The sequence below is a fragment of the Canis aureus genome, chromosome 11 (assembly GCF_053574225.1).
Source record: "Canis aureus isolate CA01 chromosome 11, VMU_Caureus_v.1.0, whole genome shotgun sequence".
Taxonomy (NCBI): domain Eukaryota; kingdom Metazoa; phylum Chordata; class Mammalia; order Carnivora; family Canidae; genus Canis; species Canis aureus.
The window spans coordinates 34,840,976-34,863,796 of record NC_135621.1 but is presented as its reverse complement, the minus strand read 5'-3'; the positions used below and the strand labels follow the sequence as shown (position 1 = coordinate 34,863,796).

At 45.0% G+C, this 22,821-nt stretch overlaps 1 protein-coding gene and 1 long non-coding RNA gene across 11 annotated transcripts in view; one reads left to right on the top strand and one right to left on the bottom strand.

The window, feature by feature from the left end:
- RFX4 (regulatory factor X4) overlaps positions 1–22,821 on the top strand; it is a 162,040-nt gene that overhangs the window by 114,326 nt on the left and 24,893 nt on the right. For all 8 annotated transcript variants that reach the window (XM_077914772.1, XM_077914770.1, XM_077914767.1 and 5 more), the window contains 5 exons: positions 1,410–1,510; positions 3,705–3,763; positions 7,380–7,524; positions 11,851–11,945; positions 12,369–12,486. In XM_077914772.1, the coding sequence (XP_077770898.1) occupies positions 1,410–1,510; positions 3,705–3,763; positions 7,380–7,524; positions 11,851–11,945; positions 12,369–12,486 (518 nt within the window). The remainder of the gene's footprint in view (positions 1–1,409; positions 1,511–3,704; positions 3,764–7,379; positions 7,525–11,850; positions 11,946–12,368; positions 12,487–22,821) is intronic.
- On the bottom strand, positions 4,423–22,196 carry LOC144323853 (uncharacterized). 3 transcript variants are annotated; one of them, XR_013389214.1, is made up of 6 exons: positions 22,117–22,196; positions 19,477–19,564; positions 14,455–14,663; positions 9,294–10,611; positions 7,899–8,260; positions 4,423–7,564 (listed from the first exon to the last, which is right to left on the bottom strand). It is a non-coding gene; the product is annotated as an uncharacterized LOC144323853 (long non-coding RNA). The 3 variants fall into 3 exon arrangements; XR_013389213.1 differs by having other exon boundaries at positions 7,899–10,611; XR_013389215.1 differs by having other exon boundaries at positions 7,899–10,611; positions 14,455–14,613.

Sequence of the window (22,821 nt, the reverse complement as noted above, 5' to 3'; positions counted from 1 at the left end):
CATAGTGAAATATAAGTGAACATAAGAAAAGACCCAGGTCTGATGGAGAAGTGATGAGTTCCCTTTGGACATGTTGAGGTTGATGTGCCTTTGGGACACTAAATGGAAGGGACCTGTATGTGGTTGGTGTGGAGTTCTGGAGATCTCCGCTCTAGAGGTATAAGAGCAAGTGTAGATGGTGATTGAAACTGGGGTCACAGAGAAGCCATCCAGGGAATGACAAAGTGTGAGGAGTGAGGGCCCAGGACTAGATGTGGAGGAGCTGGAGGGAGTAAAGCTCAGGCAGAGGGGCTGAGCTTTGTGCCTGAGAAGTAGTAGCTGCAAGACAGAGAGGTCACAACCACCGGGAGAAGCAAATGTTTCCAGAAGGAGGAGGAGCCAACAGAGCCAAATAGTGCCAAGATGTAAAGCGAGATGGGAACCAAAATGAGTCCATTGGGTTCATGTCTGGATGCAGCTTGCTGCCTGGTGGGAGCTGCTTAGGCTGAAGGACTAGAGTGAGGGGAGGAGTGAGTAAAGGAAAAGAAAGGAGGAGGTAAAGGAAAAGAGAGAGTCTAGACAACTCTGAAGAAGGGTATCTGTGAAGTGGAAGAGAGAGGGCAATACCCTGAAGAGAGGGAGTGAGGAAATTATCTCTAAGGGGAGAGGAAGCTGTGGGGTATCTGGGAGAAGGGGTGGTCAGTGATGGGGGTCCTGAGGAGGCAGGACGGGGGTACGTGGGGTTGGCCCTTGATTCTTTCAGGGTAGTGGGGAAAGAGAGCTGTGCCATCGCAGAATGCTGGAAAGTTCTCCCTTTGCGGCCATGTTTTTTGAGAAGCGGGGATGGTGCCCGCTGCTGGAGGAGGGTCTTGGAGAAGGTCGGCAACGTGAGGAGAAAGGAGCGAGGAACCCAGGAGGCCCGCCCAGGGATGTTGGGGGGGTCGGTGCGCAGGGTCTGGCAGGACAGTCCATGGGACACTGCGGAGGGCGGGGGGGGGGGGGGGGGCCTGCCCTCCGAGGCCGCGGCCCCTGGTGCTCACAGTCAGAGCCCAAAAGTGAGGCTTGCGGGCCTGCAGGTTCCCCTCTCATTCTGCAGGCTGCCCCCAGACGGGCCTCGGCTCTCCAAGTTGGACATGGGTTCGAGGTCAGGGCTGTTCGTTGGTGTAGAGATCCGCTGTTGCCTCCCAGTTCCTGCCACCAGCCTGCAGCGGGGAAGCCAGGCTGGGGGACCGGCGCTCGGGCAAGGGGGGCAGCACGATGGCGCACCTGTCACACGGGCTTGTGCAAAAGCCCGATGGCTGACGGATGGCATTTTGCTCAGAGCCAGGCCGCCCAAAAACACAATTCAGGGATAGCCAAACCCCATCGGGGCCTACTGGGAGGACTGGGCAACACACAAGGCACTTAAAATGGATCATTTCTCTTTCCAGCTTAACTCAGGTGATCCGAAAATTTGCCAAGCAGCTGGATGAGTGGCTAAAAGTGGCTCTCCACGACCTCCCAGAAAATTTGCGAAACATTAAGTTTGAACGTAAGTACTGAGTTTGGGAGCTGGGGGGGGGGGGAAGGGGGGCATGTTCTAGTGCCAGTTTTACACAGGTTGTTCATAAAATAATAATAATAGCTAGCATTTATGGCTTGCAAGGCATCAGGTATTAAGCCTAGGGCTTTCCATGCATTATCTTCCACAGTCCTCACAAAAGGTTTGTTACAGGTGGCACACTTCTTTTATGGAAAATGAGAGAGGCTTAGAGGGGTAGTTAGTTGTTTTGTTTTAGATTTTTCTTTATTGTAATGGACATATTTGAATATAAAGTTTTTCCATAATTCTTTTTTTTGTTGTTATTTAAATTCAATTTGCTAACATATAGTATAACACCCAGTGCTCATCCCATCATAGAAGGGTAGTTAGTAGCAGAGGCAAGAATTGCTCCCAGGTCTGTCTGTTGACACCGAAATTTCTGCTTGTCACCGCCATCTCATCCCATTTAATCCTCACATCACCTCTGTGACATAGTATACAAGGATACAAGCAGTATCCTTGTCCTGCAGATGAGGCTTCGAGTGGCCAAGAGACTTCCCCAAAGCCACACAGCCACACAGCTGGTAAGAAGGGGTCGGGAGTAGCACTCAAGTCTGTCAGACCCCAAAACTCTGAGATTTCCCTGAAGCCCCTACCCCCAAACAGGTGGTAACAGGAGCCAGAAAACAGCTTCAGGGCTTCACATATTCAATTCTCTGCCTAATGAGAAAGCCAAATTAATATTTCTCCTACGAGGATTAGGACTGTGATTTTTTATTTTCTGCTGAGCATCACTAGCCATTCTCCACCGTTAGTTTTGCCGGAGAAAACTGGTCATATTTCTCTGTCTCGGTGTTTCTGGACTCATGGGAAGACACACATGCTATTACACAAAGGTGAAATGATTTTAAGCAAAACGGAGTTTTAAGATATATGTTTCTTAAAGCAGCATTTGACTATAGCTTGCCATTCTTGCCCAGAATAAGTGCCGGCAGGGAAAATGAAGAGGATCAAATTACCCTCTCTGGGCAGGCACAGGGAGCCCTTTCAGACGCGCTCTGAGGCCGAGGCCGCCTGCAGCGCCCAGCACCTACTGATAAAGCCCGCTTTATTTCACGGCTCTCAGTTCTTTTCTTTTCATGAGCACTAAATTCCACATCACAAAGTTAAAGAAAAAGTAATTAAGGAGGAGGATTAACGATTGATCGGTCTGGAAAATTAGAAGTTCATCTGTGCCCCCCACCCCTCCCCATTCCTCCACCCCACGCCCTATTTTTCAAACCAAGCTGGCTCTGAGTACAAATTAGAATAATCCCAGGGAAATTTCTGTTTCTTGACCAGTTCAGAAATTAATGAGAAGAATGCCCCGCACCAGTTTTAATTATGCTGACAAAACAAACCTGTTGAAAGTTGGCAACAAGGAGGTCTGTTGGACCTTCCACCTGTCGGTGGCTGCAGGAACCCCTCTTCCCAGGGAAGCTTGGGGGCACTTGGAGAACGTGCAAGGAGTGGAAACACACACCACTCCAGACAACTCTGCGAGAATGCAGACCTGGGGCTGGCTCCTGGCTTGTCTGCTTTGTCTTGAAATCTGCAGATTTAAGATCATCCCACTTGAAACCATCAGCCCGTTATATCACTATAGTAAACAGGATCAGCAAAACACACAAATAGGTCATGGAGATCATTTGATAAAAATGGAAGATTATTAATGCAAAGCCACATTCAAAGTACAGCCCAGGGTTCCATCCTAAAAGCAACCCCTCACACCACACACCGCTGAGGCTCAATCAAGTTTCCCTATTAGATATACTACTTTTAAAGGGCCTTCTTCAAAGCTTCCACTTGATTCCAGCAATTATTTATGGAGAGAAGTGATTGAGCTTGCAATTAGCGAAATGAAAGACAAGTAAATAATTGCTTTTACTCACGGTTGATTGACGCCACAATTTCTCACACCTGCCAGCATGGCATGCGGGTGACTTTGAAATATGTACCCCAAATATCGCCATTTTAGGAAATAGTTGTCTACATGGGAGAACAAAGAATCAAAAGCAGGTTTTCACCAGTGGGTGCATAAAATGGGGTTGGACAGTGGGACAAAGTTAGGCAAATAAGCTACTTTTTGAAATCTGCCCCTGGAAAATCCAAGGTAGGACCATATAGCATGCAAATATTTCTGACTAACTCTTCCTTCTTGCAGTGTCAAGAAGATTTTCCCAAATTCTGAGACGGCAGACATCACTGAATCACCTTTGCCAGGTATGTGTCCTGTGTTATGTTTTCTAGCTCCTGCCAAGTCATGAGGGGCAAATGCATGGAACAGCTCTTCAGAGGTTCTGTCAAGGGGTGTGGCTGTCTGATAGTTTAATACAGTATAATAGGTGTTTGGTATACTCTTACTGTTACCTTTTAATTTCTACTGATAAAGAATAAAAGCATTAGGCAATCACTAAATAGTTTCGACTAACATACAAAATTATTTCTGACATCATGTTCTGGTGTACAAGTTTGCATTTCCCTTGAGTAGATCAGGGTTTCTCTGCCACTAACTGTTGACATGTGGGGCTGGATCATCCTTTGCTCTCGGGACTTGTTTTGTGCAGCGTAGAGATTTAGTAGCATCCCTGGCCTCTCTCTACCCACATGCCAGAACCCAGATGCCAGTTAGAACCACCCAATCCCAGGTACTACCTTGGTTGTCACCATCAAGAATGTCTCCAAACACCATCAAAAGTAGCCTGGGGCCCAGTCTCACCCCCAGTTGTGAGCCACAGAAATAAATGATTCAAATAGATAAAGAGGATGATTTGTTGGTCATGTATCATCCAGAAGAGTTCAAATCCAAAAACAAAAACAAAAACAAACAAAAAAAAACAACAAAAAACAAATCCATACAGTATGTTAAATACCCACTTTTATTTTCTCCATATTTTTGTTCTTTTTGGCACAAAAGTGACATATGCTTACTAGAAAAATTCAGAAGTAACAGAAATGTGTACTGTAACTCTAATGATAATTTGATGGCATAAAGCTTTGGGTTTCTATTAAGTTTGCACCTTAAGGAAGGGAATCTAAGTCTATTAAGGTAGCCTGTTAACATTCATTAAAACATTGAAAGCAAAAGGGGCAAACTGGAGGCCACAGGTCAAATCTGCCCTCAGGGGGGTGGGGTTATTTTTATTTGATTTGCATGTGTTCAAAAATTGATTTTGCTTTGTCATTAACCGTTGAACCTGGGAGATGACCGCTAAACAGTCCCAGAGCCACATTTCCCAGGGCAGCAATCAAGTGGATGGGCTGAGCACTGTCCTCCCTGTCCCCCCCACTTCCTCTTCCACTTGATTGGCTCTCCTCACTCCCCCGTCTGCCACCTGCTTGCCTTCTTTGTGTTGAGTTTTCCACCTCTCCCTTATACTGTCTGTTCTGGGTTGGTGCCTGTTATTCAAGGTCAAGGAGGAAGGGTTTCTAGTTAGAGTGGCCTGCAGGAAGCCTCCAGGGCAGGAACCTGAAAATACAGAGCTACACCCACACACACACCTCACTGTTCCGGTCCAGCCTCTGGCATGAATGGCCCCGTGGGGGACTTGGAAACCAGGTAAACCTTTTCTAGTCATGCTGGCTAGGAGAGAGGCCACACTTGGATGCTGTTCTGGGACAGGGCAGAGCCTGACCAGATTAGTAGGAGTTAGGGGAGCAAACAAATATTGGCAAAACAGAGAAACACTGGGTGCATGCCTTCTGGTTCTTTCCCCAGCTTGGAAAAGCTGGGCTTGGGTTATCTCAGAGAGCTAGGCATGGCTTTGGTGTCTCCCTCTGGGGCTCAGGCAGTCCAGGAAAGCCTTTTGACCCTTTAAGGCATGCAGGTAAACGTATCCATATCTGTACGGTGGCTGTCTGCACGCACATGCACACACACGCACATGCACATACACATACAGATACGTTCTCCCTTCACTTCCTACACGGACAGTACGTACTTTAATCAGCATTTGCTACCTTTCCATCTTCACAGGACAGCTTTCAGACACATTTCTGGATCAGCTGGAGGATCTGGGGTTGGTGACAGGAATGAAACACCATGGAACATCATAACTAATATCCCAGCAAGTGTTCCTAAACACATATAAGACAAGTCATACTGAAACCGAGAATCTAAATACCCAGGCCCTTTATTGCTTAAATACACTAAGCAAGCAACTTGGCATTCCTATCTCAACCATTCATTGCACAAAATCTTTTGAGTGCCTCCTCTATGTCAGAGACCATGTTTAGTGGTACTTGCCCTGAGCAGAAAAAAAAAAAAAAAAAAAAAGTGAACCAAAAAATAATTAATTAAAAGTGCTAAGTGTTAGGAGGGAAACAGCAGAAATAGAGAATTCTATTCTAGAATTCTATTCTATTCTAATAGGGGCACGTAGTGTGATTGAGATATGGTGGTTAGAGGAGGTGGCTCCACGGGTGTGGCTCTGAAGTTGGAGCACATGTGATGGCAGGATTGCCTGGCAGGGGGGGAGAGGAATGCTCCAGTGGGCAGCAGCACCACGTGCCACAGCCCTGAGGTGTTTGTGCATCACCACACAGAGAACGGCCTGATTAATGGTAGCTCCTTTAGTGAGCCTTTATTCCCTAAACTCTGCCCTTTTCAAACATTATCTCAAGGAACCCTCAAACAGCTGTCCTCCTGAAGAGGCAGGTATTATTACACCTCCATTTTATTGATCAGGAAACTGAGGTTAATCTGCTGGCTTGCCCCAAGACAGTCAGGTGGTTAGCAGCAAGGCCAGGATTTGAATTAAATATATTTGAGTCCAGAATCCCAGACCTTAACCTTTAGTTGTTTTCATTATCATTAGAAATGGACCCAACTCACATATTCATATACTCTAGGCCTCAGACCTGGAAAGAATTCTACAGTGATTTAAATAAGAGCTCCTTGTGCTCAGGCAGTCTAGAGGTAAAAGGGGTTGTCAGTACTTACTTTGCCTGGAAATTCACAAGCATTAGGAGATGTTTAATGGCCATGTGTATCGGAAATCTTTTTTTTTTTTTCCATTTTATTAAAGACTTTTTTTAAAAAACATGCAAGTAAAGGAAATGATTCTGGAAATGTTTTTCTTTGCTTTTATCAGCTTTGTTCCAACTTGGTGGTTCCAAGTATTGTTCCAACTTGCAAACTGAAGTTCTACTTGTGAGGGCTTGCTGAGGAAACCACAGGTTGAATGTGCGTGTGAGCATGGGCACGTACATGCATCACATGCACAGTAATGAGCAATGGAGTCTTTGGGTTTTGTTTCCCTTTTCTTCCCTCTCAGTTGTTCATATTGTAGTCACCTGCAAAATGGATTGTAGTCACCTAAAAACCAAAAAGCAAAAAACAGAAAGCTAGACCATAAACTGCTTCAGAATGCATGTATATGAAAAATACACATTGTAAGATGGCTGGGATTAAAGTTGTCATAGGCCCACAGACCAGTCCAAGCTCTAGGCCCATTGCTTCTCCAATGCTAGAGACACATGGGTTACTAAGCACAGAGCTCCTGCAAGCTCAGGTCAGAAGGCTGACAGATCTCTGGGCTTCATCCCGTTGTTCCCCAGGGGTCCAGACCAAAGGGGCTGGGAACAGCAGGGTTTGGTCTAGCCTCGGCCACCTTGGAGTAATTTTTTATAGAGCTGAGAAAAGAGACCTCCAAGAGAAAAGACTGTATGGGTCTTCTGAATTATGGACTGAGTTATGGTCTTCTGATTTCCTGAAATTGAATGTTCCGGAATTTCAAAACAGCTGCAGAACACTGCAGATTCATTAAAAAGAAAATAATGCGCAGGGGTTTTAACCTAACAACCCTTGAGCTAATGAGTTGATTGGCTTGGATTACAGGCATCTCGGACCGTGATCCACAGTGCAGATATCACATTCCAAATGCTGGAAGACTGGAGGAACGTGGACCTGAACAGCATCACCAAGCAAACCCTCTACACCATGGAAGACTCCCGCGATGAGCACCGGAAACTCATCATCCAGTGTAAGATGTTCCGCCAAGGATTGTGTCTTTTCTGTTTTTGCTTTTAAAAGAAAGAAAGAGAGAAAAAGTATCTTGGTAAATATTTAAGTGGCATTCCCACCCTGTCCTTCCCCCTAGGATCCCTTCCCTCTTATTGTTCCTCTTAAATGGGTCAGCCCAGATGGGAGGGCTAATTGATTTAAATGGACATGTGTCAACATTCCTGGGGAAAAGGGAGCCTGGTGCAACTGGGCAGCACACAGTGCCATGCAAAAGGGCCCAGATGTGATTCTCAATGCCAGGCATCTTTCCACAGGTGGTATAAAAAAAAATGAGGACAAAAGCTTGTTGCCTGTCTGAGTGTATGTCAGCCTGGAGTCGGCTGGATATACTACCTGGATTTCAGCAGAGGGTCACATGGGTCAGCCCACCTATTGGCAGGTGAACCTTTCAATCACATTCAATGGTTGAGAAGGGAGTGGATGGAGGTTTACTTCTGTGAACATATGTTCATGTCCCTGTGGACAAAGACACCAGGAATACTGCTGCAGATGGTCTCCGGAGCAGGTCAGGTGGGCTGTTCTTAGTAGCAGAGGTCATGAGGGGTCCAGAGAACACCACCATGCTCAGCGCATCTCTGCTGTTCCTCACGCGCCCGCCACAGCCTACTGCCCATGGCTTCCCACGCCCAGCGGCTCTGGATCCTTGAGGCTCTACTGGCAACTTCTTCACCTTACTCAGCCTTCCTTTTTCATGCCTGGAGGGGAGGGGAGCAGGAGTGTGGGAACAGTGGGTCCACTCTCCTCCCACCAGCTCTCAGGCTGGTGCTGAGAATTGCTGGAGGTGGGGGGATACTCTCACCCTGTGAGTAAGGCGAGGGCCCAGACCCTGCATGGTAGCGGTCCCCCTGAGAAGTTGGGCCCATTCTCCTGAGAGCCCGAGGCCCCTCAGATTTCCAGCAATGCCTTCTGTTTGTCCTCCTGAGGGAACTTGCTCCAGCCCAGCTAAGCATGTGGTGTTTAGAAACAAGTAAGTTCCAAAAGATGCTCCTATTAGAGACCTCTTCCCGCTGAGCCCTTGTCACAAGCTACTGGCACGGCTGGAGCCTGAACCTGGACCTTCCCTGGGGCTTCTTTCCCAGAGCTCCATACTCGTTCCTTCCTCCTCAGCAGCCCTCAGCCTGCCTTCCCCTGCTGAGAACTCAGAGCTGGTCACTAAAATAAGAATCAGGCTCACAGGGTCTGCACAGACCTACCACACGCATGTTCTCATTAATTCTCTACACCAACCCCCACGGGGAAGACACACGCCACCCCCACGTGACAGAGGACATGACTCAGCCTCAGCCAGTGACCCTTACCCCGGGCAGCAGAGTGAGGCCTCAGACCTATGCCTGACCTCGGCTTCACGACTATGCGCTAGTGCTACTCACCTGGACGATCAGAGGAGACAAAAATTATGAGATGTGGGCAAGTTTCAGAGGCTGCGGAGTCTTTCTAAATTTTTGCAATTGTGCCTCCTATTCTGTTTGTCCTGACTCCCTGCCACAAGGCCGACAGCATGGGTGTCAGACCCCTAACAGCACTAGCCATATCTCCCATCACTGTGTCTTCAGGGTCTCACCCCAAGCCAGGCATGCACGAGGTGCCAGGAATGTCTGTGTGGGACCAGATGAGTAGAAACTCAGAATGATACGACTTCCAGTTCTGCTAACTCCCAGCAGCCTGAAACTCAGCTCTCTTCCCCATTTAGCACCTTCTGCGGAGGAAGAAGACATCCCCCATACTCACCATCACTTGCTTTAGGGACCAGGCTCTGAGCCTTTGCTGGAGCATCTCGGAGGTCACCACAGCCTCTCAAAGAAGGAACCTTCTGGGGTTTTCTCTTCAAGTTCTCTTAGGCCCGGAACAGGATGGTGCCCTTTAAAGCTATGATTGTACTCTTCCAGAGGAAGGGAGTGGTGAGGTTCAGTTCAACCCAGCTGGTACTTACTGAATGCCTATCTTAGGCCAGGCACTGTGTTAGAAGCTGGGAGAAAAGCGGTGACTGATATGAACATTGCTCTTCCCATATGGAGCTTACAGCTAAGGGCAGATCAGAAATTGTACAGGTAATTTACAAATGGCTGCATGTTACCAAAGAGGACAGCTGTAGGACACAGTGCCTGGAGGGTGGGTAGTGAGTAAAGGCACCAGCCCTCAAAGCAGGTGGCCTGGCAGACAGGGATCATCCCTGCAGCTTCCCCACTGCCCAGATGCCGGGAGGTAAATTCTTGAACTCAATAGTGTGCTATGCCCACGGTGTGCTGGCAACTGTGTGCTGCACCCACTGTGTGCTGGGCCAACTGTGTGCTGTGTGCACCCTCCTTTCCTTATAACTGTTGTGCCAGGATCGTGAATCCGAGAAACTGCCAAGGAGCCGACACCGATGCAATCACATGATTTTCCTGGGTCCCACATAACCAGTTGACAAGCCTGTACATTCCTGCTTCAGGGGGTTTCCATCACCTCCATGAGATAGGTCCTGCTTAGGAATGCTCTACTTACCCTAAATTTAAAAATGCATGTCCAGACATGAGCATGCTGATGAGAACGACTATGGTAGGAGCAGGGGATTGGGATGCCCCACAGACCCTAGCCCTGGTACACAGTGACCCTGGCTGCAGAGGCTCTAACATGGGGAGAACACGCAGGGGTGAAATGGGGTCAACGTGCACCATGTGCCCGGTATACCAGGTAGAGCTGGTGCAGCACCACGGTTGGGAGGCAAGCATTGGGTCAAAACCTGCCTCTGCTGTTTGCTACCTTTAAGACCTTCAGAAAGTCAGTCATCCGGGAGGGCCTCTGCTCCCTCGTCTGTAGAATGGGGAGTGATAATAGTACCTGCCTCCTTGGGTTGTTCTTCTGTTCATTCAACAAACATTTGAGAAACTGCTGTCACATTCTCGGGGTTATTGTAGGGTTAGACTGGCGTGTCCGTGCAAAGCAGTTAGGGAAGTGCCTGGCACGTGGCAAGAACCCAGTAGATGTTGGCCGTAAGCATTTTCTTCACCACTTCTGTTGTCATCACCTTCACTGACCAAAGCACTACAGTGCAGATGCACCAAATCTGCCATCAAGAGGAAAAGCACACACCAAACAGAAATCAGAGACATGGGCTCCAGTCCCTGCTCTGGCACATTCACCCTCTGACTTTGAGGGGGTCCTTTAATCTCACGGAGACATAGCTTTCTCCTCTGTGAAACGACACAGATACCAACTCAATGGACTTTTAAAGCCCCTTCTTATTCTAAACTGTTCTGAGCTCCCAGTCCCAGTCCCAGTGGCTAGTCTCTCGTAGCAGCCATCAACTCAGAAAAACAGAGCACATTGGCGAGGCCCGTGGAATGGGACAAGAACCCCTCAGATAAATGAAAACTGCAAAAAACAGTGTGGCTCTGAAAGTCTGACTTGGTTTATTGAGCTCCACATGCAAAAAACAAAACAAAAAAACCCAAAAACACAAAAAGAGATGTTTCAGACTAGAGGTCACCACAGCAATGTCTGTTTTCTGTAGCGCTTCACTAATGACATAGCCCTTCCAGATCTGGTTAGTTGGCATGCAGCTGAAGACAGGTTATAAAGTGATACTGGTTATCCTCCTTCTGTTAATTTGTAAACTAAAGGCACAGAGATTGTTTCCTTTATGCTATGAACATCTATTAAGCATCTACTGAATGCTGAGTCCTAAGAGGCTGGTTGGGCTACTTGCCCATTATAGTTGTGGTTTGCAAGCATTGAATGATCAAATGAGCCATGCCATGGAGCGGAGAGCAAGGAGCAGTGATGCCTCTGTCTGTTCCTATGAACAAGCACATTCTGGACAATGGCTGTGTTCAGGGAAGGCCCCAGCCAAGAAAGATACCTGACAGAGAACTGACACGGGAGATGCCCCGGGACTAAAACACAGCATTAGTGATGCAGCAGAGGTGGCATACAGGTGATAAAGTGTTAGGAAAGCACGGAGGACAAGTGATGGGTTCTGCTGGTGAGGGGCTTGGGGAAGGGGATTTCACAAGAGGGCTCATGTCAGCTGAGCCACGAGGAACCAGACAGTCCAGGCAGAGGAAACCGCCCGAGAAAAGTAGGGAGTATGGAGGGAATGGCTAGTTATACGTGGTAGCCAGGCTTTCAGGGGGCTCACAGGCTGCAAAGATGAGCCTGGAAAAGTAAGTTGGGGCATATTTTCTAAAGTCTGAATGCACTGTTAAGACTGGAGTTCCATTTTATTCCTTTGTTCTTTTAAGATGTGTCTGTGTGTAGACACAACTACAGTGATGTGGGGGGGGGGCTCTCGTTTGTTTGACAGTGTACCAGGAGTTCGACCACCTCCTGGAGGAGCAGTCTCCCATCGAGTCCTACATCGAGTGGCTAGACACCATGGTGGACCGGTGTGTTGTGAAGGTTGGTAAGCTGGAGCGGAAGGAGCAGCCCTGGTGCTGTGACCCACCACTCACCCTTGTGGCCTTGGGGAGATACAGAGCCCCACACTGAGCTATCTCAATGTTCCCCACCAGCCACGGAGCCCTGGGGTTCCAAGGAGAGACCTGGGCCCCCTCTGGAGTGGGGGTTGCAGGAGGCAGGACCGTGAGGCTCCTTCCCCTGCTTCAGCCAGGTCAGCATCTCTCTTATCTGCTGTGTACCTTGGGACTTGACATAAGGTCTCACTTTTTAAATTGTATTTCTTCCAGAAGAAGCGTAAAGTCAAAACCATTGTTCCGTAGCCTTGAACTCAGGAGACCCATAAGCCTTCCTACCATTTTTCAGAGAGATGGTAATACCAAAAGGTTAAGTTGACCACTGTTGAAGCTGTTCACTTTCTTGTAGGTGGCTGCCAAGAGACAAGGGTCCCTGAAGAAAGTGGCACAGCAGTTCCTCTTGATGTGGTCCTGTTTTGGCACAAGGGTGATCCGGGACATGACCTTGCACAGCGCCCCCAGCTTCGGTAAGGCTGCCCCAACCTGCCCAATATCCAGATACTTTTTCTCTGGGCTTCGTGCATGAAGTATCCACCTCTCTAGACTCAGCCATGATCTCACGTACTGTCCTGGGCTCACAAGGCCATCACCCTTAAACATATCTGTTCTGGAAGGAGCCAACATCGTTGGGCCTCGCAGGGAGAGAGATGGCATTGTGTGCTAAAGTGTACAAACCTGACAATGGAGGTTCTCACCCAGAGTATTCTTAGAGTTTAAAGAGGAATTAAAAGCAGTGGTTGTACTCCCCCTTTGCCAGGTGCCCCTAGTAAACTCTGTGTCCAGGGACGATTTTGCAGAATTCCATAGTGTGGACTTCCCGAGACTGGGAACTAGAAGAAGTCTCTGAGTTAGAACATTTGCATACGGTCCATTGACACTCCAATAGTGGGGAGAGTGTCCAAAGGTTTCTTTGACAGTGTGCCCCAGTCAGATCCCTAGAAAAGGACTTTTATTTTTTCTCAAAGACTATTTACTTGAGACAGAGAGAGCACGAGCAGGGGGGAGCTGCAGAGGGAGAAGGAGAAAGAAGCAAGCTCCCTGCTGAGCAGGGAGACAGACACAAGGCTCCATCCCAGGACCCAGGATCATGACCTGAGCCGTGGGCAGACACTTCACCGACTGTGCCACCCTGGCGCCCCTGGAAAAGCACTTTTATGTTCACTTTCCCTTTTGTTTTACTGCTCCGCACCTCCCTCCCCAAGCGTGTTCCTACTGCTTCCAGTGTAAAGGGACTTGAAATCTCTGCCCAGGGACGGTTATACTCGTCTGCAAGCAGGAATCCAACCACCAACTTGGGGTGAATCCTGTGCTACATGCTGGGACATTACTACTTTTCACTGGAAAGAATGGAGTATGCATCAAATCCAAGTCATTATTAGCAAAGTGAGGAGAAACTTGAAGGCATGATCCAGACATTTGAAATCTCAGAACACTTTGGCCTCAAATTTTGAGGCATTCCGGCAAAGGGCTGTTGGTAGATTTTCTGGGTAATTACTTCAGTTCACCATTTCACTTTGCAAGTAGAGATGTGGTTTCATTTCTCATTACCTCCAATTAAGCCAACCAGCTCTGGGTTTCGCCTTGGGTTTAATTTGACACTTTTCCATCCAGCTTTTTATAGTCTTGTCACCATTTTCCAGTTGTGCTATACAGAGAAGCGAGTATGTGGTAAAACAAAGGCAGCACTATTTTTTCTAAACAGCTCTGTCCCTGAAAGACTGTGTTTCCCCAATTGGAGAAGTGTTTTGTTGTGGATTTCTTTAATCTCAGCATTGGGAAGTTCTCTGCCCTGGCCTGCCCCATGGCTACAGATGGAAATTCTCTTTGAGCCGTGTATGGAAATGCTCTGGCGACTGCTACCTGGGCAGTGCCATGAGGCATGGCGTTTTGATGGCTTCCAGTTCAACATAGTTAGTGTTAGCACATATTACCTCTGGTTCTGGGAAAACCATTCGTGCATAGCTGCTTTCAGTTAAACAAATGGTTGAAAAATGTTTGCGATTTGTTCACTGCTTCAGAATCAAAGAATCAACAATGTCACACCCAAGCATAGCTACACATGTCCACAAAGCAAGCATCCTTTTTCGCTTTGCCCCATATTCTTCAGCGTGTCAATTCTAAATCAGTTTATGTAGACTAATTGAGCCACTTCATTCAACAGGGAAAATAACTCACTTGGCAGTACTCTTTGAAATTCAATTGTTTTCACTAAGTTAACAACATGATAAGGGAAGTTGGGAGAGTACCACAGTTAGGGTTCTATGAAAGGATTGCATTTATGACCAAGAAAAGTCTTCCTAGAAATGTATTTCTTTCTTTTTGAAGCATGCACTGTTTCAGGATATACCAGAAACAGGCAAATGGCAGAAATGGTCACAAAGCTTTTGGAAAGGGCGAGGAGATATTTAACCCAATTTCACTTTTACAGTACTTACCAGCCCGACGTGGGTGGAAATAGTACCTGTTCCCAAGTCCATTTAGCAAACTGTCTGCTGTGGTCCTGCTCATCCGACCCATTGTTGAGTTTTGCAGCTTGGGGTGACAGGCGAGTTGAAAGACTCCCGGCAGACAAAAGCCCAGCTCCCCCTTTCCGCCTGTACATGTCAAAGACACAGTTGGTGGTTGTGTTTGGGTCATGTGTTCCCTGTATAAAAACAGCTAATTAGGAAAAAGAGCCCTCTGTTCGCGGGCCCCCTCCCCCAGCCATAGGGGCCGCTCTATCTGTCTTCTCACTCCGCACGATCCCAGGATCCCAGGCTCAGCGGCGGGGCTGCTTGCGTGGCTGAGGGTGGGGAGCATCCCGGGGCCCCTACACCTCTGCCCAGAACAGCCCCCTTCAAAGGTAGTTGACTCCTTTCTTCTCCTTAATTCCTTTTCACTCCTTTCTTCCTAATTCCTTCTCACTGAAAGAGCCTATACTGTGAACTAAAGTAGCCAGACATTCTTTCTTTGCTGCCAGCAAAAATTAGCCCGCAAAGGTAGGCTGGCAGGCCATGCGCCTTGAGCCCGCAGAGCTCAGGAAAATTGAGTCTCTGCTTCTCAAAGTCACACACCCCGGCGTATTTCCTGTTGCCTGCCGTGATTTCAGCTCAGAGGACACCTGGGTACCAAGTCAGTGCAGGTGCCTTTAGCCCTTTACTCTGATTTTCACCAGAGGCCCCCGATTTCACTGTCAGGAACGTCTGGAGGCAACAGCAGTTCCTGGAAGCACTTCGGCATCAAATGGTTTGAAAACCCACCCCCGGTTTGCCCACCAAGGGGGCAGGATGGCACGTGGCCCAAGTTTTCACCTGCTCGTGCACTTGTTTTCTGGCTCAGTGCTGTAGCCCACAGGCTGGGGAGGGCCGAGGAGGCCACACAGGAGCAGGCCTGTCAGGGACCCACTCCCACAGGCGGGAAGGCCGTGTCAGAGGCCTCCAGACTGCTTCTCCAGGCGTAGGTGACCTGGCCTGGCTGTTAGAGAGGGGACTTGCCCATGGATGCGCCACAGACTGTGCCAAGCCCCCTGGAATCTTCCATGCTAGAGCCCCTGCTCCTTCCACTAAGCCACCACCTCGTCTAGCTTTCTTCAGTTAAATACTACTCATAAAAACAACATTTACTGAGAACCTGGAATGCACAAGGCACAATATTGGTCATGTTCTTATTTAATTGTTGCAGCAACCTGTGAGGCCTGAGGTAGAACATGAAGCAAGGGCAGGATAATGCTGTTTATTATAACAAATACTTATGAAGCAGGCACTGTCACTCAATCCTCACATTAACTCTTCAAGGCAGATAATAATAGTTGGAAAGGAGCTTGGAGAACTAGAACTTTCTTTCCAAGATCAGTATGGCAAGGGGCAGAGCTCAGCTTGATGACCACAAGACCTATGCTTTTTCAGTTTCCACAACTCAGACAAACACCCTGGGCTCAGATGCAGGGCACCAAAAGAAGAGACAATTTGTTTAATCCTCACTAGTTTTAAAAAATCTATATTGATAGATTTAAAAAAATTTTTTTGAAGATATAAGAGAACAGAATATCATGAGTAATAAGGGATGCCAGAAATAATACCTTTCAACTGTTGAAAACAAAGAACTGTCAACCATTATTCCAGATTGAGGGCAACATAAAGACATACTCAGTTCTACAAAGACTAAGAGAATGTGGCCCCATAGAACATCACTTAAAAGCACTTAAAGGATGCATTTCTGCAAGAAGAGAAATAAAGGTCCAAGATACAAGAAACAACCATGTTCTAGTTATTTTTGCTGTGTAACAAATTACCCCAAAGCTTAGTGGCATAAAATAGTCCTTGCATTATTTATATGTGTGGATTCTGTGGGTCAAGAATTTGGACATGGCACAGCAGGGATGGCTTGTCTCTGCTGTATGATGTCTGGAACTTCTGATGGGAACACTCAAGGGCAGTGGTGCATGGAGAGCTGGAGGCTGAAATCACCTGGAGGCTTCTTCCCTTATATGTCTGTGCTTGGGTTTGGATAACTTGAAGACCGGACTGCTGCGATCTGTGGGCACTCCTTGTCACTCGGTTTCCACACCGCATGGTGGCCTCTGAACAGTTAAACTTCTCACTGTTCTAGGGGGGAAGCCACATCGCCTTTTATGATCCAATCTCAGAAGTTAAAGTGTTACCTCTTCTTTATGGCAAGATAAAAGAAGCGTAGAAAAAGGATGGTAAACAAAAAACATAAAATAGGATGCTAGAAATAAGATCAAATAACAATTGTAGTAGATGTGAAAGTCTCTTCCTTCTAAAAACATCAGGCATAAATGTTTTAGGCAGCTTTTACTAAACTTGTAAGAAACATAAAATCCTGGGACACCTGGGTGGCTCAGTGGTTGAGCGTCTGCCTTTGGCTCAGGGCGTGATCCTGGGGTCCTGGGATCAAGTCCCACATCAGGCACCCCACAGGGAGCTTGCTTCTCCCTCTGCCTGTGTCTGCCTCTCTCTGTGTCTCTTATGAATAAATAAATACTTTTTTAAAAAGCATAAAACCTTTAGTTAATGAAAATGAACATGAAAATTTATGTTTCAGGCAATACAAAAGGAAAGCTATACAGCTCATGAAGCTAATATCTAGATTATGAAGCTAATATAACTTCAATTTCAAAATCTTGGAAGAATGATAGACGAAAAGAAAACTCTGGCCCAACCACACATAAATATAGATGAAACATCGTAAATAAAATACTAGCAGATCAAATCCAGCCACAAATTTTTTAAAATCATGATTAATAAGGTTTATGGCAAGAATTCAATTATGATTCAAAGTCAGAAAAATTAATTAACATACAATGTTAATAGTGAGAAAAAATAGTGAGAAAAATCATATGATCATCTCTATAGATATAGAGGGAAAAAAGGATTTGATATAATTCAATTCTCAAGTCTGATTTAAGAAATTCTTAGGAAACTAGGAATAGAGGGGAATTTACTTAATATGTTTTAAAGGGCAACCAAAACTCTGCAGTAAACATCATACTAACTGGTAAAACTCTAGAAGTTTTCCCACTCAAATCATGAAGTCAAGAATGTCTTTTAACACTGTTTCTAATAAATATTGACTGGAAGTCCTAGCCAATGCAGTAAGAAAAGGAAGAGAAATATAAGGATTGGAAAAGAAAACTCAAAATTGCCTTTAATTATAGATGTCATGATAGCTGACAAAAGATAATCTACAAACTAATAGAACAAGTAAGAATTCAACCAGATTGGGGATCCCTTGGTGGCTCAGAGGTTTAGCACCTGCCTTTGGCCCAGAGCGTGATCCTGGAGTCCTGGGATCGAGTCCCATGTCGGGCTTCCGGCATGGAGCCTGCTTCTCCCTCTGCCTCTCTCTCTCTCTATGTCTATCATTGGCAAAAAAATAAAAATTTAAAAAATTTAAAAATCATTGGCATTCTGAGCACTAACTAGAACCTAATTAGAAAATATAATTGAATGTGTATATATAAAGTATATATTAAGTACATACTAATACATAATAAGTATATATCATAGTATATAAAAATACATGCATATACCATTCAAAGAACAAAAGAAACTAAAAGATAATTATAACATAATTCTAACAAAAATTGTTTGAAGATCTTCCAGGAAAAAATTTTAAAATATTATTGAAATATACCCTATTCATATTTGGAAAGAATCTACATCAAGGAGAGCTTCTTATCAATTAGTACACAAATTCAGTAGAATTCCAGTCCAATTCTTAGCTTTTTTTCCTTTGATTATGACAATATGATGTTAAAATTCATGTGGAAAAGAAAAGGTCAAGACTAATAAAGACATTTGGAAGATAAAGAAAAACAAGATGTCTACAGCTTCTGAAAGGAAACATCTTAAGGGCGGCAGGAAGACCTTAAAACTTTTGGAGGAAAATAAGGAATGATATCTTTTGGACCTTGAAATTGTAAATTATTTATTTAAAAAGGCACCAAAAAAGACCAATAATAAAGAAAATAGTGCAAAAATGAACTACATTTGGATTTCAAACCTGTATTTAACAAGCACACCATAAAGTTAAAAGATAAAAGCCACCAAAAAGGAGAAAATATTTTGCAGTGCATATAACAAAGGCTTAATTAATATCCTGAATATAAAATAAACCCCTCTAAATTGTTGAAATACCCCAATAAAAATTCACATATCCCAATAATATTCAAATTCAACAGAAAAATGAGCAAAGAATATGAATAAGTGATTCACAGAAGGGGAAATTCAAATGGACAATAATCCTTTGAAAAAATGTGCACCTTTCTAGTAATTAGAGGAATGCAAATTATAAAAACAACAGGATAACATTTCACACCCTTCAGATTGGCAAATATCATATTTCCTAGACCACCCGTAGGAATGTAAAAAAATTTTGGTCAGCGATTAGTCACTATCTCATAAGGCTAAATATGCAGGTGCTCTTGGACCCAGCAGACACAAGAAAACGGGTACAGGAAATATTCATTAGAGTCAGTTTCCAACAGTGGAAAATTATAAGCAACCTAAATTCCATCAAAATGAGAATGGAGGGATCCCTGGGTGGCGCAGCGGTTTGGCGCCTGCCTTTGGCCCAGGGCGCGATCCTGGAGACCCGGGATTGAATCCCATGTCGGGCTCCTGGTGCATGGAGCCTGCTTCTCCCTCTGCCTGTGTCTCTGCCTCTCTCTCTCTCTCTCTCTGTGACTATCATAAATAAATAAAAATTAAAAAAATAAAAAAAAAATGAGAATGGACAAGTAAGTTGTGGTATATTCAAAAGGTGGCTGTCCGACTAGAGCTGCATGCATCCATGGGGATGGAAGGTCAAAAGCAAGTTGTGGCCTGCTCTGTAAAGTAGAATGCCATTTACATCAAGTGTGAAAACAGAAAATAACACCATATGTTATTTATGGTTACATAAATATATGGAATAAGAGTAGAACAAATAAATACCTAATTCAAGTCAGTGATTACCTGAGGGGATGAACACCAGGAAGCAGAGAAATCCAATTAAGGAAGACAACACAGAGGCTTCATCTTTATCTTCAATTAAATAACAGATCTAGTTCAAACAGTAAAATAATAAGATACCATAAATCTGGGAGTTGAGTACACTGCCGTTCATTTTAAAGCTCTGTGTACTTTTCTATATATTTTAAATTGTTCATAAGAAAAGAGAAAAACTTTGATTCTATGTAATGTGATCAACTATGTTAACACGTTGTGACAGCAACTAAAACCTCCTTTGTCCATGTCCTAATACCTTTTTCCATAACAGGCTAAGATCCCGACTCTGTGGCTTTAGGCAAGTTGTCTAAACCCTCTGAGCCTTCCTTTCTCCATGTATTAGTTGAAGATAATAATACCTGCCTCACAGTGTTGCCGGAAAGAGAGCTTGTCACAGTGCATATGATACATGGTGCTTGTGCATTTGATTGGTTGATCTAACAAATAGTCATTGAGCCTCTACTCTGTGCCTGGCACTGTTGTATGGAGAACAGTGGGAAGAAAACCAGATAAACATCTGCACTTATGGAGCTGACAGTCTAGTGTAAGGACACATGGATACAGACAAGTTATGAAGTATGGGGAACGGTGAAAAGTACGGGAGAGAATTAAAACCGGGAATGTTAGATATAACTGCCTCTCTCCTGTCTGTCTTTGATGTTTCCCTCTTCCTCCCTCCATCTGTCACCTTCGCCCCCCCCTTCAGTCTTTTTGTATTCCCTTTTTCACTTTGCCCTCTTCATCTCCTTTGACTGCTCCCATAGCCATGACCCCCCACTCCCAGCAATGAACTATTTGTTGCCCAGATATCTTAATGATTGACTTCTGCTGTGCAGGACCCTGTAGCCTCTGTGGAGTTAGGGACTGAGCTTTAAGTTTCTTTTGTACTCAGAGCACTTAGCACAATAGTAGGCAAGTCGTAGCTCTACAAACTCTTCAAAGGGTGATTGAAAATTATCAAACCAGTTGGATCAGAACCATTAAGGAAGAGAGCTTGAAGCCTGAATCAACACTTGCCCTGGCATACTGGCCTCCAAGCCCAGATCTGATGTTTCTTACTGTAAGGTCTTGGGCAAATTTTTTTACCTCATCAGATCTTTTATTTCCTCATCTATAAAAGAGAAGGGCCTATAAATGATCTCCAAGGCGTCTGCCTGTGATAAAACTACTAAACCCACTTTCATTTATCTAGTTTTCCATTCTAATTCATTGTTCCACAGTGTGTTTCTATCCTTCTATCTTTGCTGACCTAGAGCAACATTGCAGCAAATATTTTTCCATTTTTAAGTATTTGATGCTATTTTTTGACCTCTTTCGCCGAATGAGCAAAACAATCCAATCATGATATGATACCCTATGAGATCTTAAAACATTAGGAGCAATAATCAGTAGTGACCATTCATTAAACATCTAGTGTGTCCTTTTCCTGGTTATGGTTAGTACTTCTGTAACCAAAACAAAGGGATGAACCGTCCTCCTTTTAGAGAGCTGTGTTGCACAGTGATTGAAGAACAATTCCAGAATCAGATGGTCTTGGTTGTTCAAGTCCTGGTTCTGCCAGTTCTTAGTTGGGTGACATTGGACACTTAATTCACCTCTCTAAGTCTCAGTGTTCTCCTTTGCAAAAGGAGAGTATTGCTCATCTCCTATACTTGTGATGAGGATTAAGTGTGATAATGAACCTGCACATTTACATAGAGCTACACAGATAATGAATCTGTCACAGAGCAAGGGCTCAAAAAATGGCTGATTTTGTTTTTAACATTTACTAGGAGTAACTCATCCAGAGTCTGAGTTACTAAGTGGCAGAGCTGGATCTCAACCTGGCAAATAGATCCAGCACCCATGCAGTTCCCAACAATGCTGTACCTCCTCAAAGGTTCACTGGACCCTTCTGGGGGAAGTGGATGGAAAGTTGAGTTTTGGAGACGGCATCTCACAGTCACTTAGCATAATCTGATCCTTTCTGAATTCCAAATGGACACAACACCCTGGGGATGAAGGAAGAATGTGGAGAAAATATAGGACAAGGACCCTAACCTGCAGCTTTGTGACACCAGGATTGGAAGTTGTGGCAGGCTCTGAAAAGTGGGGGTATAGGAATTGGTGTGTGTGACCTACTGGACACCCATTGGCCTCAGAGTTAAGCCAAGGATTTTCTTATATAGCTTTTCTGGATCAAAAGAATCAGTCTTATCTAAAATGAAGGGTGTGTATGTATGTGTGTGTGTGTGTGTGTGTGTGCACGCACGTGCAGAAGCCAGGTACAAATGAAAAGAAAATTGATACATTCCACCAATAAGGTGGAATTAAAAAGAACATTGATGAATTCCCCTAAGGAGATGTCATCCAGTTACCCCCAGCTGGCCCCCTTCACCTTATTTCTTACAAGTATTGTGCACTAGCCTGTTGTTTAACTGCAGTTATAGCCCATCACCCTATTCCCAAGACTTGAAAAGGCATAGGTCCCAACTCAAAGGGCCTTTCTGGGACTTAGTCTTTGATTTTCCCATCTGTGTTGTGTGCAGACTGGACTGGATGATCTATAGGGGAATGGGAACAGATTTTGGAGCCAGCCCAAACAAACTGAGGTTAATCTGTACCTACTCTTAAGGGAGAGACTCCTTTCCTGTTCCATAAGGGAGGATAGTACCACCTATCCTGGTTTGTGGTAAAGAGGAGATGTGTGTTAAGGACTTAGAGTTTTGGCACAGAGTAAGCATCCAGTGAACCATGACGACGATGCTGATGATGACTATGACAATGATAATTGTCACGGTGATGATGATGATGGAATAACAATATAAGTAATACCAGAGGGTCTTACAGGTCCTCTGAAAAAGCAAACTAGAGGGAAATGGGAAGAGGAGGTCAGCTGTATGTAGGTGGGTGAGAAGTTTTGGACATTTCATGGGAAGCAGAATATCCACATGGAGTTGTCCCCTTGGGAGTTGAAAGCATGGGACTGGAGATGAAAGTTTGGCCCCTCTGGCTCTGGCAATCCTGAGACTTGATTACAGCAGACAGTAATTGAGCCCCTTCCACATGGGGATCATTCCACTGCCCATGGTGACAGCAGAACATACAGGAAAAGATGGTTTTGAAATAATGTATTATAATTTGAATAATATTACATACCTTACAGGTGGTTATAGAGATTAAATTAGAGAATATAAGACTTTGAGCATAGAGACTGGAACTTTGGAAAAATCTTTGAGAGGATTGTTTATATATATTTAACATATATATAAACATATATATTTAACATATATATAAATATATATATGTTATAATATATAATATATATATTGT